At 41.7% G+C, this 14,356-nt stretch overlaps 1 protein-coding gene across 2 annotated transcripts in view; it reads left to right on the top strand.

Annotated features, from left to right (window-relative positions):
• The window catches only part of Gpc6 (glypican 6), a 1,039,564-nt gene that overhangs the window by 1,011,543 nt on the left and 13,665 nt on the right, over window positions 1-14,356 (top strand). For both annotated transcript variants that reach the window (XM_026399851.2, XM_026399859.2), the window contains one exon: window positions 6,064-6,200. In XM_026399851.2, coding sequence (XP_026255636.1) covers window positions 6,064-6,200 — 137 coding nt within the window. The remainder of the gene's footprint in view (window positions 1-6,063; window positions 6,201-14,356) is intronic.

The following is a 14,356-nucleotide window of genomic DNA, read 5'->3' as shown; positions in this document are numbered from 1 at the left end:
TTTCAACAACAAGAAATAGTAAGTGTTCGAGGAGATAGATGTGATTTGAACATGACATCTATCAAGATATCAGGAAGCACATGTACTCCATAAATATGTTCAATTACAATGTGCCAATTAAAATAACAAAAATCTTTAAAAGAGTAAGAGAAATATAGTAGACTCCCCCCAACACACACACACACACACACACACACACACACACACACACGCTATGATTTCCCCTTTTGCAGGTTCAGTTGCCAATGGTCAACCATGACTCAAAAATATTACATGAAAAATTCCAGAAATAAATACTTCAAAAGTTTCAGTTGCACATTTTTCTGAGTAGCATGATGAAATCTCAGGCCATCCTCTTCATCCCACCCAGGAAGTGGATCTTCCCTTTGTCTGGTTTATCCACTCTATCCATGCTACCTCACCTGCATTGGAATCGCTGGGTGATCCAGGATCACCCAGACGGGTAGGACTCAGTCTGCTGCACCCTCAAAGAGGTCAGTGGCAGCCTGAAGTTGTGTCATAGTGCCTATGTCATGTACCTCCCTTCAATATGAATTACACCATCTCATATTACCGAAGCAAAAATGTTAACTCACTATAATAGGATGTCTTGAGACAGATAGACTGCATCCAACTAACTTTAATTACAGCACATTGTTATAATTCTTCTATTTTATTATTGTTGTTGATATTCTCCTACAGAACCTAATCTACAAATTAAGCTTTACCATGGACATGTATGTATAGGAAAAGACATGGTCTATAGTAGGGCTCTTTATTATCCCTGGTTTCAAGCATCTATGGGGGTCCTGGGGCCGGAGGGCTCCTGTATTCTGCCTGATATTTCATCTTTCACTTGATCTTGCATTGTTTGAAATGAAAGGAATCGAAAGTTTTCCTTAAAAGCCATTTTCCATTGAATGAGTTAGTTAAAACCAGGTAATCTAATCTATAAACACATTTAACTACGTATGTGCTCTGTCAATATACCAGCAGCAAGCTAATGGAAGTAGAAACGTGAAAGGCTTTCTCCTTCCGTAGGATGACTGAGAGATGGCCATCGCCATATAGACCGACTGAAAACATCCATCTCTCAATGAAATATTAATAAAGCTCAATTTCTCTTGTGTTCTTATATTTTAGAAATAGAAATGGAACTTCTAGTGTTTTTACCTTGAGTCACACTGAATCACTTGCATGTCCCCAGAGAGGCACACCCAGCCTCACCAGCTCAGCATACATATTTGGAAGACCAGAGCTGTAAGCAACAACACTATTAAGCCTAGTAGTTAAGAATGATAATTTCCAAGTCTACATTTGAACTTGAATCTCACTCCATCATTTACTAGATTTGTGACAAGTTTTTGAACCTCCCTAAGCCCCTGTTTCTCAATTGCATGAAGAGTATAATGACAATATTCTAGCACAGAGGTGTAAAGATTGACCAAGTGTCCCAGCTCAATGACAGCTCATGGTTAGCCCTACTGCTGCCCATCAACGATGACCCTACACCTTAAACTCACCCAGTGAGGCTCTTAAAAGTCACAGGCCTTGACAACAGTGTCTTATTTCTTCATTATCTTTAACTTTTTCAAACTATACTCAAGTGGCCAAAAATATCAGTAAAATTTAATACATCCATAAACCACTTGCATAAACTCAATAATAGTTGAGGGGTTTTCTGTTTTCAGGCAAGACACAATGACATTCTATCCCTAGATATCTCAGCATGAATCTCCTGCAGGTAATAGCAATCTCCTACATGACCACAACATCAAGATCATGCTTAAGAAAATTAACAGTAATTCAGCAGCGCCAACGGCTCTCTGTTCTATATTCCCAATCTCCCGGTTGTTTCAAAACTCAGAGCTGTGTGCCTGCTTCCAAATCCAGGACTCAGTGAAGGTCTTACACTTGGCATTTGATTGTTGTGTTTTTAGTTTCTTTTCACCCAGAGCAGTCTTCCTGCCTCTGTTGATTTATTTATTTACTTGGGCTCTTTTGAAGAATGGAGCCAGTTGTCTTATGTAATGTCTCATTCATTGGTGTGTCTGATCATTTATTTAGGATACTACTGATTTGTTCCTCTATCCTTAGTATTTCCTTTAAACAAGACAGGAAGTAAGAAATCTGATGAGATTCAAGTAAAGTATTTGGGCACAATTATTTTTTATGTGAAATAGTGAGATAAGAGTGGCATTAGCAGTCACTCTGCCTTGTCAACTTCTTCCTTCTTTGTCTAGTTGTACAGTATGTAGGGTTAGGTACAAGAGGGTGCCACTGTCTTCCACAGAGCATTTTCATGGACCTTTCTGATGGGATTTAAACGGAGCGTGTGCATCTCTACTGAAGTCAGTCATGGAAATTGTCAGAAATAAGAAGGAACTCCACATAAATCCTAAATGAGGGCTCAGGTTTTCCCTGTGAACTCCAACAGTATATATTTGGATCAGATTCCATAGCATAGGTGAAAAAATTTATCACTTAGGTCTTAATAACATCAGTAATTCAACAGCATAGCTCATATACTATTGGACTAACAGTAAATAACATTAGCAAGTACCGTTGAGAGTTTCTTCATCCTAGAATAGTTCATTGGAGAAGCAGACAAAGAAACATTATTATAAATTTTGTATTTGATCCCGTTTGTCTCTACCACCTTTTTATGTTGTTAATGAATTAGGGCTCCTTGTTATTGTCGGCAATATAGTTGTACCAAGAGTGCTGCTTAATCTAAAGCTCAGCTCACAGTTGTGTGCAGTTAAGTTCCCAGGAAAACCAAAACAAAACTCAGGTCTGGAGCTACAGTAAAGCAGTTACATAGATTGTTCAGAAATTTAAAAAAAAATACGTAAAACAAGAAAATATTTCTAAACAATGTGAGGATGGAAAAACTTTCCTGATACTGAAAAATAAGCTGCAATCATTCAGACATGCTTGGGAATCAAAGGCATGTTCTATTGCAGTGGCTAATAGCATCCATTTGTTCAGCTGTCTGCCTCAGCATCACAGTCTGGAGGTGAATTGGCCAGCTTCCCTGCAGAATGTTAAAACAGCATTTACATTTCTCACTGCTCCTTTGCTGTTATCTCCTTCAATTGAACAATGAAAACGCACAGCTACCAAAATGCCAGAGCGAACATGTCCTGATTCTAAAATGTGCTGCAGTGAAAAATTACAGAGGACCACTCTCCCATCCTCATGAGGGGCTCCCCACGTGGCCAGGTATGTGTCCCCTTCTCCTTCCAGCTCTTTTGGAATGAAGATCACATGTTACTGAGATCCCCAGCTATTTAGTGTTAGTGATATCATCTATGACCTTGTAACGGAAGGGGACAATTAAAACCATTATCTCAGTTGACATTTATTAAGCACCCACTGTGTGCCGGGACACATGTGATGAATGCATCCCAGTTGACTTGCCAGTTTTTAGCACTGAAAATTCAGCATCCTGGAATTCCCAGACAACCTGGGATGGTTGGTTACTCAACCCTTTGCTAGGCACTGATAAGACAAATTGCAACCTTAATCCCCACCATCAAGAAGCACCAGGCTAAGAGAGAATTGGCAAAGTAAGGCAACCATCAGCTTGGAGAGATGAGTACCTGGATTGTCGGCAGCGCCCCATGCCGTGCAGATAGTTGAGTAAATCTAGCAGGGTGCCAGAGAATGCACTTTGAAGGAGACAATGCCTGAGCTTGATTTAAAGAATGAGCAGCACAACAGTCACAGTGAAATTTTACACTATGGAAAGAAGAGATGCCTGGGGAAAGACAGCAGGCCGCTGCATTCTGTCTGAGTCTCAGTACCCATACATCTGGTTTAGATCCCACGGCGTGAAGGTGGGATTTTTAATGTGGAATAAGCAAAAGGGAGAATATTCATTTTCACTGGGCTTTAATATGACACAGAATAAAACTGACAGTGTTTCAGTCCCAAAGATGGTGACTGTTTTCTGAACAACAAATAAATCTGTAATACCTATTTTACCCCCCCCCCCAGAGGTATGTGTTAAAAAGAATGGAAATGAGTGGCTTGGGGTGGTGACCCTTATTAGAGATTAGGGACCCCAAAGTAGATGCCATGAAGAACAAATAAAATGCAAGGAAGTGTTTCTTTTTTTGTTTTTTAGCATTTTTTAATTTTGAAAGAAATTCAAACTTACAAAAAAACTTGCATTTTAAGACTAAATTGCTTTATAGGCTCTTCATTCAGATTAATCAATTATTAAAAGTTTGCCCCATTAACTTTCTCTCTCCTTTACACATATATGTATTTACTATTACTGAACTATTACAAAGCAAGTTGTGAAAATCCTGCTCTTTTAACTCTAAATACTCCTGCATGTATCTCCTAAGAATACGACATTATCCTATATGACCTACCCAGTGTGATCTGAGAATTGGGAAATTTAGCAAATGACAATATTATTATCTGAGAGTCAGTGTGCAGATTTTGCCTCCTACCTCAGTTATGTCCGTTACGGCCATTATTTTCTGATGTAGTATTCCAATGCAGGCTTGTGTGTCCCATTTGGACACGGTGGCTCTTGTTCTTAATCTGAAAGAGCTCTTTCTTCAGTGTTTCTTTTGTCCTTTGTGAGTGACATTTTGGAATAGAGTCCGGCTGTTCTTTACAATGTCCCTCGGTCTGGGTTTGTCTGATGTGTCCTTATGATGAGATCCATATGAATTTTGGCTGCCTAAGTGATGTCTTTCTTGGCACATCACATCAGGTGGTACACGATATCAATTTGTCCCATTACTCTGATCACTGGGTGAAGGTACATCCTGTGCCAAGTTTTTGCACTGTGAAACCACCAGCTTTCCCTTTGTAATTAATGTGTAATCCGTGGGAGGTGCTTTGGGAATGTGTAAATGTGCTCATCCAATGTTTAGCCAGGGTTCTTTGCATCTGTATGAGTTTTCTAGGGATGCCCTGATAGTATCACAAACTGCCTGGCTTGAAAGGACAGAAAGTTATTGTCTCACAGCTCTGGGGGACAGCAGTCTGAAACAAGGTGGTGCCAGCAGGGTTGGTTCCTTCTGAGGTGGTGAGGGAAGGGTCTGTTTCAGGCCACTCTCCTTAGCTGGTAAAGAGCCATCTTCTTCCCGTGTCTTCACATCATCTTCTCTCTACAGCCATCTCTGTGTCCAGATTTCCCCTTTGCATAAAGACGCCAAATTGAGTTAGGGGCCACCTCAATGTTTAGCTTTCACTTCTTTACTTCTGGAAAGACCCTGTCTCAAAATCAGCTCACATTCTGAGGTTCTTTGAGTCCAAGAATACCCATCTGTGAGACACGATTCAACCCATAAATGGTACACTGTATCCCTCCAGGGACATTCCCGGTGTTTGCCCAGACAGAACAGGATATCGTGAACCTCAATGTTCATGATGAAACCCAAATGGCATTGACTCCTGTCCCTGTTTTCCACAAGTCAGTGCTAAGCCTGAAATCACCTAAGATGTCAGTACTGAGCTTCCTCTGCCGTCCATCTTCAGGGCTGTGCACTGTACACTCACTGGTATTTAGAATGACTCTCTCCTCTGTGCTGGAGACTTTGAAGTGGGTTTGGTTTGCTGTTCACCAGGCGAGTACAAGCTACGTGAGCCTGTCAGTGCACTAGAGCAGAGCTCACCAGCAGCTGAATTCTTGACGGTATTTATTTCTTGCAGAAACAAGTAGTCCATTAGGGAAAGTGGCTGGTCTCTTGGAATGTTGTTTTGGAGCCTGTATCTGATATCCAGGCGAATGAATTCCAAAGTATATACTCAGGGTGTTTGCAACAGAGACTCCAGGCAGGGACGAGGGACCTGAAGGCGGGTGAGATGCTTCCAAAGGGTGGAAGGTCAGAAAAGAGGAAGAAACAAAGAGCCAGTGACCTGAGAACTCTGTGCTAGGAGATGAAGGAAGATGGGGTGGGGCACGTTCCCTGCAGTTTGAGGTGTCTTTCTCTTCAAAATGCTAGTTCTGTGACCTTCACCTGCATTACATCCTTGTGTTGGAATGAGCAAAGCCTTAGAAAGACATTCACTGGCTTCCCTTGGTTTCTTGATCAGGTCACAGACATAAAAGAGAAATTGAAGCTCTCTAAAAAGGTCTGGTCGGCATTACCCTACGCCATCTGCAAGGACGAGCGCGTGACAGCGGGCACTTCCAACGAGGAGGAGTGCTGGAATGGCCACAGCAAAGCCAGGTGAGGAGACGCCATGTCCGATTGGGGCACCACACACTCCCCCTGGAAGACCCCGGCACAACTCCGCAGACCTGTTTATGCAAAAAGCAATGGAAGGTGGAAGAACACTGTCACTCAGCCACAGTTGTTGAGAATGACAGGTTTGATGGGCACCTGGGAGCACTTACTCTCAAGGTGCCATTAAGCTTGGAATCCTTGCCCTGGATGCCTCGCCAAGGGATGGGCACAGAAGGATGGTGACAGGTGCCAGGTTACACATAGCCTGAGAGCACAAAGAGCCCTTTTGTGTTCACTTAATGACTTTAAGATAGCAGAGCTGTTTTTATCCATAGTTAAATTTACAGAGCCACTTTTACTCTTTCTTCCCCCATCGGGAGTTAAGCAGGAAATGAAAATTCAACTGGAATATTTATTTATTATTTATTTATTTGCACCCTTGGAGGAAAATAAATCCAAGTGTTTATTGAAAAGATTTTTTTTTAAATGGTGAGGGATAACTGGGTAAAAGATTTAATAGCCCCCGTGTCTTGGGGAGTCCCCTCCAAACCTCCCCGGCACCTCCTGATAAGAGATGGTTCTGTTTCCGTCTTCCTGCCCTGCTAATCCTGGCTAGGACCACTTCATAAGGAACTGCTGCCTGTGTTGGTTCATCTCAGAAATGGGCGTGGCCTGGGTTCTCACAGGGTGGAGAAGTTGGATGGGGAACTGGCTGGGAGTTGGCAGACAGAACCAGAGGAGGGGGATCTGCCAGAGCCCAGCTGCAGGTGAGTGAAGCAGCTGGTAAACTGGACTCAAGAAACCTTTGGGGGTTGAACAGCGGGTGGAGAAGCCAAGAGGGGACTCTATTCTGGGGCCTCTTGGGCAGTTTCAAATGTTTGAAGCAGCTGGGATCCGAAGGGAACAAGAAGGTACGTTTGGGAGCCTCCATGGAAGGTAAGCTGGAGCGCAAGCAGGGCGAGGTAGGTGTCATTTCCCACACTGCCGCCTGGTGCTTTTCAGCATCCATTGGTAATGGTGTTATTAACCACAGCAGGAAGAGCTTAGTTAGCCAGGTGAAACCACCACAGCTACAGAAAGAGTTGCCCAAAATACCACTATCCAAATCTTGGATCACAGGAGTACAGAAGGAAATTCCTGATATTAGGGATGTGCCATTCAAAAATATTGAGTATTGTAGTGTCTGGCCATTTAAGAAGACCTCTGGCCACACTCCAGCTGTGAACGGACGGCTCTGAATGTTCTTTTCTCAGTGTCTCTACAGAAAGCCTGGAAAGGAGCAGGTGACCTGATGAGCAAGTGCTGGATTTTTCCAGCTGCTCTGTTGCCCCTCTGCGTTCACGGTTCAGCCCTGGCTAAAATGAAGGCTGTGTTTTGAACTGCATTCACATAGACAGTCATGCATGTTGCTGGATCTTAGCACATATGTGGTTTCTTACAAAAGGAAATAAGCATGATTGTGGATAGTGGGAGTGACTAAACACCATCAAGAGAATGAGTGGGAGCAAAGACCATTGAAGAACAGCGACAGATCACCTTACCTCTTAAATAATCAGCCGCTAAATACCCCCTCCCCAGGCTCAGTGAAGAAATGAGATGGATCCTTATCTCTAGAAAAGACTGAGTGGGTTTACATCATTCATTCAGCTCCTCAATACATCAGCAATATCATGAAGTGAGACACTACCTATAAGATTATAAGATGCAGGTACTATAAAATGGTAGTGGGGTCAGTGTGTGAAAAGGAACGGTAACTAGAGAGACGACAGGGGTCCGGGAGGTCCAGGAGAAGACGGAGATCCAGTACCATACCACTGAATTGCAGGTTTACCATATAGGAGGGTGAACACTTGAATCAGTACCTAAGAGCCACATTTTAATTTTATCCTGTGACCAACAAGAAACATTAGAGGATTTTATACAGTGGAGGAAATGACTAAAGTTTAATGCAATAAAGTCACTTGCAGAAATATTCCAGAATTTAACCCAATACACTGTCCCTTTCATTATGCAATAAGTATATTATTTAAAAAGATGAGGCTGTCAAATATTTGTGACTCAAATTGTGTTCCCCTTGAAAAATTACAATTTTATGCTTCCTTTTAGTTCCTATTTTTATTCTTCTGCTGAAAGGAAGTCTTAATATTACAACTTTACATTGACTAGCAGAGTAAATAGATAGCCAATGAAGACTTGTTGAATTAAATTTAGCTGAAGTTTTCTTCTCTTGCAAATAATTGATCTAGAAGCACACGAGATAGGTTTCTCAATTAAAGAAATTCTACTGAACTGTTTTGAAAGTTAAAGAATCCATCTGATCATGAGAGGTTAATCAATGGGTGCTAAGTTACTATTAGAAGAAATAGATTCTGGTATGTTCTTGCACAAAAAGGTGACTGTAAATATCAAAATGTATTATGTTTCTAAAAAGCTAGAAGAAAGGATTTTGAATACTTTCACCATAAAGAAATGAGGAGAAAGAGATGCTTACCCTGATTTGAACATTATATGTTTCCAAACATCACATGGGACCCCATAAAGAATGCACAACTTTTATGCATCAATTAAAAAATAAGAGTAAAGAATTCATTGTAATGCAGATCATTACATTTTCCCCTACTTTTGAAGTATAGATTTAAAAATGACAGACATTTTTAAATGTTTATGAATAGTTGTAAAACCAAGAAAAATGAAGTAAGAAAGGTTATTCTTATCTCCTGAGTTAAATGAAAGAAATAGAAACTTTATTTAAAAAAAAAAAAATCTATCGACACATTCATGGATATGGACCAGAGTCATCTCTAAGGATTGATGGAGTGTCGTGTCTGGAGTTTATGCATGAGAACCTGTGTACTGAGGTCTCCCATGAGCCAGACAGTCTCCCTGTCTATATGTTTCGTCCATCAGACTCTCAGGCACATTCTCCATTTGTACCACTCCTACAGCCCTTTTGTTCTAAGTATTTGATCAGGCTTGTCTTCTGTCACTCATAGTTTCCCAATTATTTTTTGTATACTCCTCCCCAGCTGTTTCCCATATTTCCTTGATTCAGAAAGATGCCTATTGCAGATGCTAATGTTTCTGAAATCAAAATGACTCCTATAGTGGATATGTCCATTTATTCTAGTGATTACCTTATTTTCCCAGAAAGCTATGATTAAATTAATGGTACCTGCTGAAATTGAGGATGACTTGAACTATGACAGGAAACACATAGATGTGGTAGGGCTGAAACCATAGGGTGGCTGAAAATAGTTTGTAAATTCTAGAACAATGCTGCTCAAACTTTGGTGTACAGGCTCAACTCTTGGAAACCTTGTTAAAATGCAGATTCTGATTCAGTAAGTATGGCAGGATGAATGTCTGTGTCCCCTTAAAATTCTTATGTTGAAATCCTAACCCCCAGTGTGACGGTACTTTGGGAGGTTATCGGGTCATGAGAATGGAAGCCTTCTCTGTGGGATTAGTGCCTTTATAAAAAGAGGCAGGAGAAAGACGGTATCTCCTCCCCTCCTCCCCTGTGAAGACAGAACAAGAAGGTTGCCATCTGCAAAAACCAGGAAAAGAGATAGTACTAGACATGGAATCTGCCAACCCCTTAAATTTTGATTACCCCAAACCCCAGGACCATGAGAAATAAGCGTGTATTGTTTAAGCCCTTCAGTCTCTGGTATTTTTGTTATAGAAGCCTGAACTGACAAAGACAAGAAGTTCAGGTGGGACCTGAGTAAGAATCTGCATTTCCAACAAATTCCCAAGTGATGCACTTATTGCTGGTCCAGGAACCACACTTTGAGTAACAGGCTCTGAGGCAGAGTTGCCAGAACTGGAACTTTAAAATACGAGATGAAAAATGGAACACACTTATACTTAAAAAAAATTCCACAGTGTATGTGAAATTCAAATTTAACTGGCAGCCCTGTGTTTCATCTGCCAGCGCTACCCTCAGCTCCTATCGACATGTAAGATATTCCCTTTCTCAGTTCTCACACCAGCCTCCAGGAGCATGTCCCAGTTTTCTGTTTTCCCTTTGCCTTCCCAGGTACTTTTGATGTTAGCTTTAGACTTTTCTTGTATTAAAAACAACAGCAATATAGGCAGGGAGGTCACATAGTTCAGTTGTGTGTCACCCACTGGGTAGAGGCAAGGTTGACATCATCTTGACTGAAAATTGCTTAGGCTTCACAAGTGCATCAAGAGAGAATGTAGGCTGGAAATATTGCAGAACCTTCACAATGCAGGGTAGAGTTCATACAGACTTCTAGTCTCAAATGGTCCATTGTGATGACTGGCAAGAATCACTTTTGATTCCTGAATCGTTGGTCAGTACTTGAGTCAATGAATATCTTAGTCAGCTCTAGATGCTATAACAAAAATACCATAGATACAGAGGCCTGAACAACAGAAATTTACTTTGCACAGTTCCAGAGGCTGGGACATTTAAGAGCAGGGTACCTTCAAGGTTGGGTTCTGGTGAAGGATCTCTTCCTAAACATCCTGTAGATGGCCACCTTCTTCCCCATCCTCATAAGGTGGAAAGAGAGAGGTCTCTTCCCTTTCTCTTCTAAAGGTACTAATCCCATCACAGGGCCTCAAAACTCATGACTTTACCCAACCCTAATTATCTTCCAAAGACCCACCAAATAAATACCACCACGCTGGAGATTCGGTGTTGACCACACTGATCTTGGGGCATGCAACATTTGTTTTGTAGCAGTTGGAACTTATAATAATCACATCGCACTCATCAGAAGAGTTAATTCAGGATTTTCCTTAGAATTCACAGCAGCCTCTGTCACCTGAGAAAGGCAGCATCAGACGCATCTTCAGTGACCAGAAGGAAAGTCCATTTGCAGGTGTAACTTCTCCGTCTCCCATTTTCCACTGACCTAAGCAACATCTTAGGGGGAAATGGGAGAAGACACAGGAACACTCTGACTCCACACAGACAAATAGGAACTGAAAAGAAGCTAGTAAGTTACAGAGGAAAATCAATAATAATCTAGAAGCCAAAGGGAAAAAAATTAAAGACTCGTGGTGCAGGTTACAAATCTAGGCCTCCTAAAGTTCCGGGGTGAACCCAGAGACCCTAGGAAGACATTTGCAGCCATCAGTCATGCCTGAGAAGGGCGTCCTGGGCAGCCAGTGGCCAGAATGAGCTGTCTGTTCAGGAGCTAGAGAAGAATGATTAGGTAGGAGGCAGGAAAGCACAGACTTGCAAGAAAATAAAACTTTTATATGGTTAGCAGCTACAGACTAGAAGTCTGCCAGGCAGTAGCAGAAGAAAACACTCAGTGCCTATGACTTTCACATAGACTCTGTCTTTTTGGCTCATAGGCAGATTTTTGCTATTTCAGGACACACCATATTAAACTACAGCATCTATAGCTTCCTTTAGGATGGTTTTCTCTTTATCAGGACCCTTTTTCTAAACTCATGGGGATTAAAAAGGAAAGGAGAATATGGGAGACATGAGGCCAGAAGAATGCAAACCAGGCTGGGAGTGGTGCCCCATAGACACTGGGGTTATCTGATAGGATGTAAATGAGCTGAGAGTTTTCAGGGCCTTTGAGTCAATCATTTCCGGACTCTTCCCTCTCCCCCCATGGAACTGGCAAAATGACTAGGATTTTGCTTCCTGCAGGCCAGTGTTTAGCTGTCAATGTGTCCTCTCTTTCAAACGCCTTCTGGGAGGAGGCGATCAAGGAGCTGGCTGAAGGACAAGGATTAATTGGACCCTTTGGAGACGTGGCTTTTGTAGGGAGCCTCTGCTGTATTTTTAGGTACCTGATCCTCACAGAAATAGTGCATCCCCAAGGAACTCCTTCCCAAGGCCAAGAAGTACACACAGTAAATTGTAAGGTGTAGGAACAGCAATGAAATCTAGAAAATAGATCAGTCACTCTCACCAGCCACTGTGTGGATTGACTAACCAAAGAAAATAGCAAGTTCTGACTGGATAAGTCTGAGCAGATGGAAGGAAGGCGAAATGATGCATGGTGATGAGAAATCTGTCAAGACAGTGACTCGGCAGGTCTGGCAGGACAATATTGTTTTAGTCTGATGGCAGAGTCTGTCTCAAAGCACTCTAGCTGTATTTTAAACTGCAAAATATTCAATACATGCCCAGCCAGGCAAACACGTTGGGAAGGTGGGAGTTCTGTCTAAGAAAAGAACTGGCAACTGTCAAACCTGGCATTCTAAAATGCTTTACTTCCCCCTTCCCCTGGCATATCTGGAGAGGGAAGATCCATGGATTCTTCCTGACTGTCCGGGGTGGGGAGAAGAAGTTGCATGAACCTATTACAAGTGATAAAAGATGTTGGACACAGTTGTCTACAAACAGGAGAAGGGAAGCCTAAGGCTAGTCCATAGCTAGGCACCCCTGAAAACTGGCTCACGGCTCTTTTTCCTCTGTCTGCTCGGTAGTTTGCTGACTTCAGTTTTACCAACAAGCGATGGGTTTGGGGAACCTCCTGCCAATGAGTCAAGCAGCCAAGTCAAAGAATTTAGCTTCTTCTCACTGCTGCAACTGTGGAGCTGTGGGTTCTCCAAGACCTCCCAAGATGTTCCCTGCCTCCATGCTCCAGTTGGAGAAGAGCCACCACAAATCATTCTTCTGTACATAAAAACAGGCTTTAAAACCCAGGATGCTGCTGCTGACAGCTGCTCCTAAGGACCTAGTTTGGTATTGAAGGAAGTCATGTTTAACCACTTAATTTGCATAAGCACACATTAGATTTGCATAGTGAAGAACAAAATAAAGTGGTTTGGTGACTTGCCCATGGTCACACTGCCCTGAGAGATCTGTCCTAAAGAGATCTCAGGTGTCCCAGGTCATTGTTGGTGAGCCTTTGAGCACATCGTGGTGTCATAGCTCCTGGACCCCCATCTTCACAGTCTTCAGAATCTGTAAAGCCATTTAAAGCAAAAGCTCACAGTGTGCTTTAAGTAATACCACTTTCCAGCCAGGAAAACTGGAAAGGGGTAAAAAAGTAATCTATATCACAAACCTTTATAAAAAGTTATACTTAAATCTTTTTCTTTAATCATGGTAAAGCACACCAAACATAAAATCTGCCATTTTAACCACTTGGTCAGTGCACAGTTCATTGATAATAAGTACGTTTACATTGTGCAGTTTTCACTGTCCTCCATCCACACAAGCTTTTCCTCCTCCCACACCAAGCTTTGTACCCAGTGAACATGAATTCCCCACCCTTCTGCCCCAGGCCCTGCACTCACAGGTCTAATCTCTATCTCTATGATTCTGACTATTGTTCCTGATAGAACCATATAATATTTGTCTTTTGTGCCTGATTTATTTCACTTAGACTAATACCCTCAAGATGTATCCATGCCGTACCACACGTGTTTCCTTCCTTTATAAGGCTGAATGATATTCCCCTGTATATAAATACCACATTTCCATTGTATCCATCCACCCATCAATGAACTCTCGGGATATGGACACTTTGGGGCTATTGTGAGTAATTCCACTGTGAACAGAGGTGTCCAAACATATGCTCCATTCCTTTCTTTCAATACTTTCAGGTATATGCCGAGAGGTGGAATCACTACCACACAGAGTAGTTCTCTTTTCAGTATTTTGAGGAACCAAAACCATGCTGCTGGCCATAGAGCCTGCGCCATTTCCTATTTCCAGCAGCTGTTTTCCTGGTTCTTGTTTCTCCACCTCCTTGCCAAGGGTGGTTATTTTTTGTCTGCTGTTTTAAATAATACCTATCCTAATGTGTGTGAAGCATAAAACTTAGATTTTAAGTAAACTTCTGAAAGAGGTCACGGCACCATAAGGTTTACAATTCTTTATTTGAGACCCTTGAGACCATGTGTGTTTCCAGAATTCAGAATTTTTTAAATTTTACAAGATTACCACAGTGAATATGTTGTATATTATGTAATATTCCCAGTGGGGTCTGGACCTACCACCTGCAAAACCTACATTAATATTTCTGTAGCCAAATGTATTAATATTGCAGTAAGTGGGATAAAGGAGGACTATAACTAGCCTCATTTCATATTTGATGAAGTTTTGCTAACAAGTGGATTATTTTAAAAAACACACTTGTTTTTGAATTTTGGAACTGAACAAAAGGAATTCTGGATCTATATTAGTATTATATTAGGCTGACTCTCAA

Source organism: Urocitellus parryii, chromosome 2 (genome assembly GCF_045843805.1).
Source record: "Urocitellus parryii isolate mUroPar1 chromosome 2, mUroPar1.hap1, whole genome shotgun sequence".
In the NCBI taxonomy this organism is placed as follows: domain Eukaryota; kingdom Metazoa; phylum Chordata; class Mammalia; order Rodentia; family Sciuridae; genus Urocitellus; species Urocitellus parryii.
This window is presented reverse-complemented; position numbering and strand designations above follow the sequence as displayed.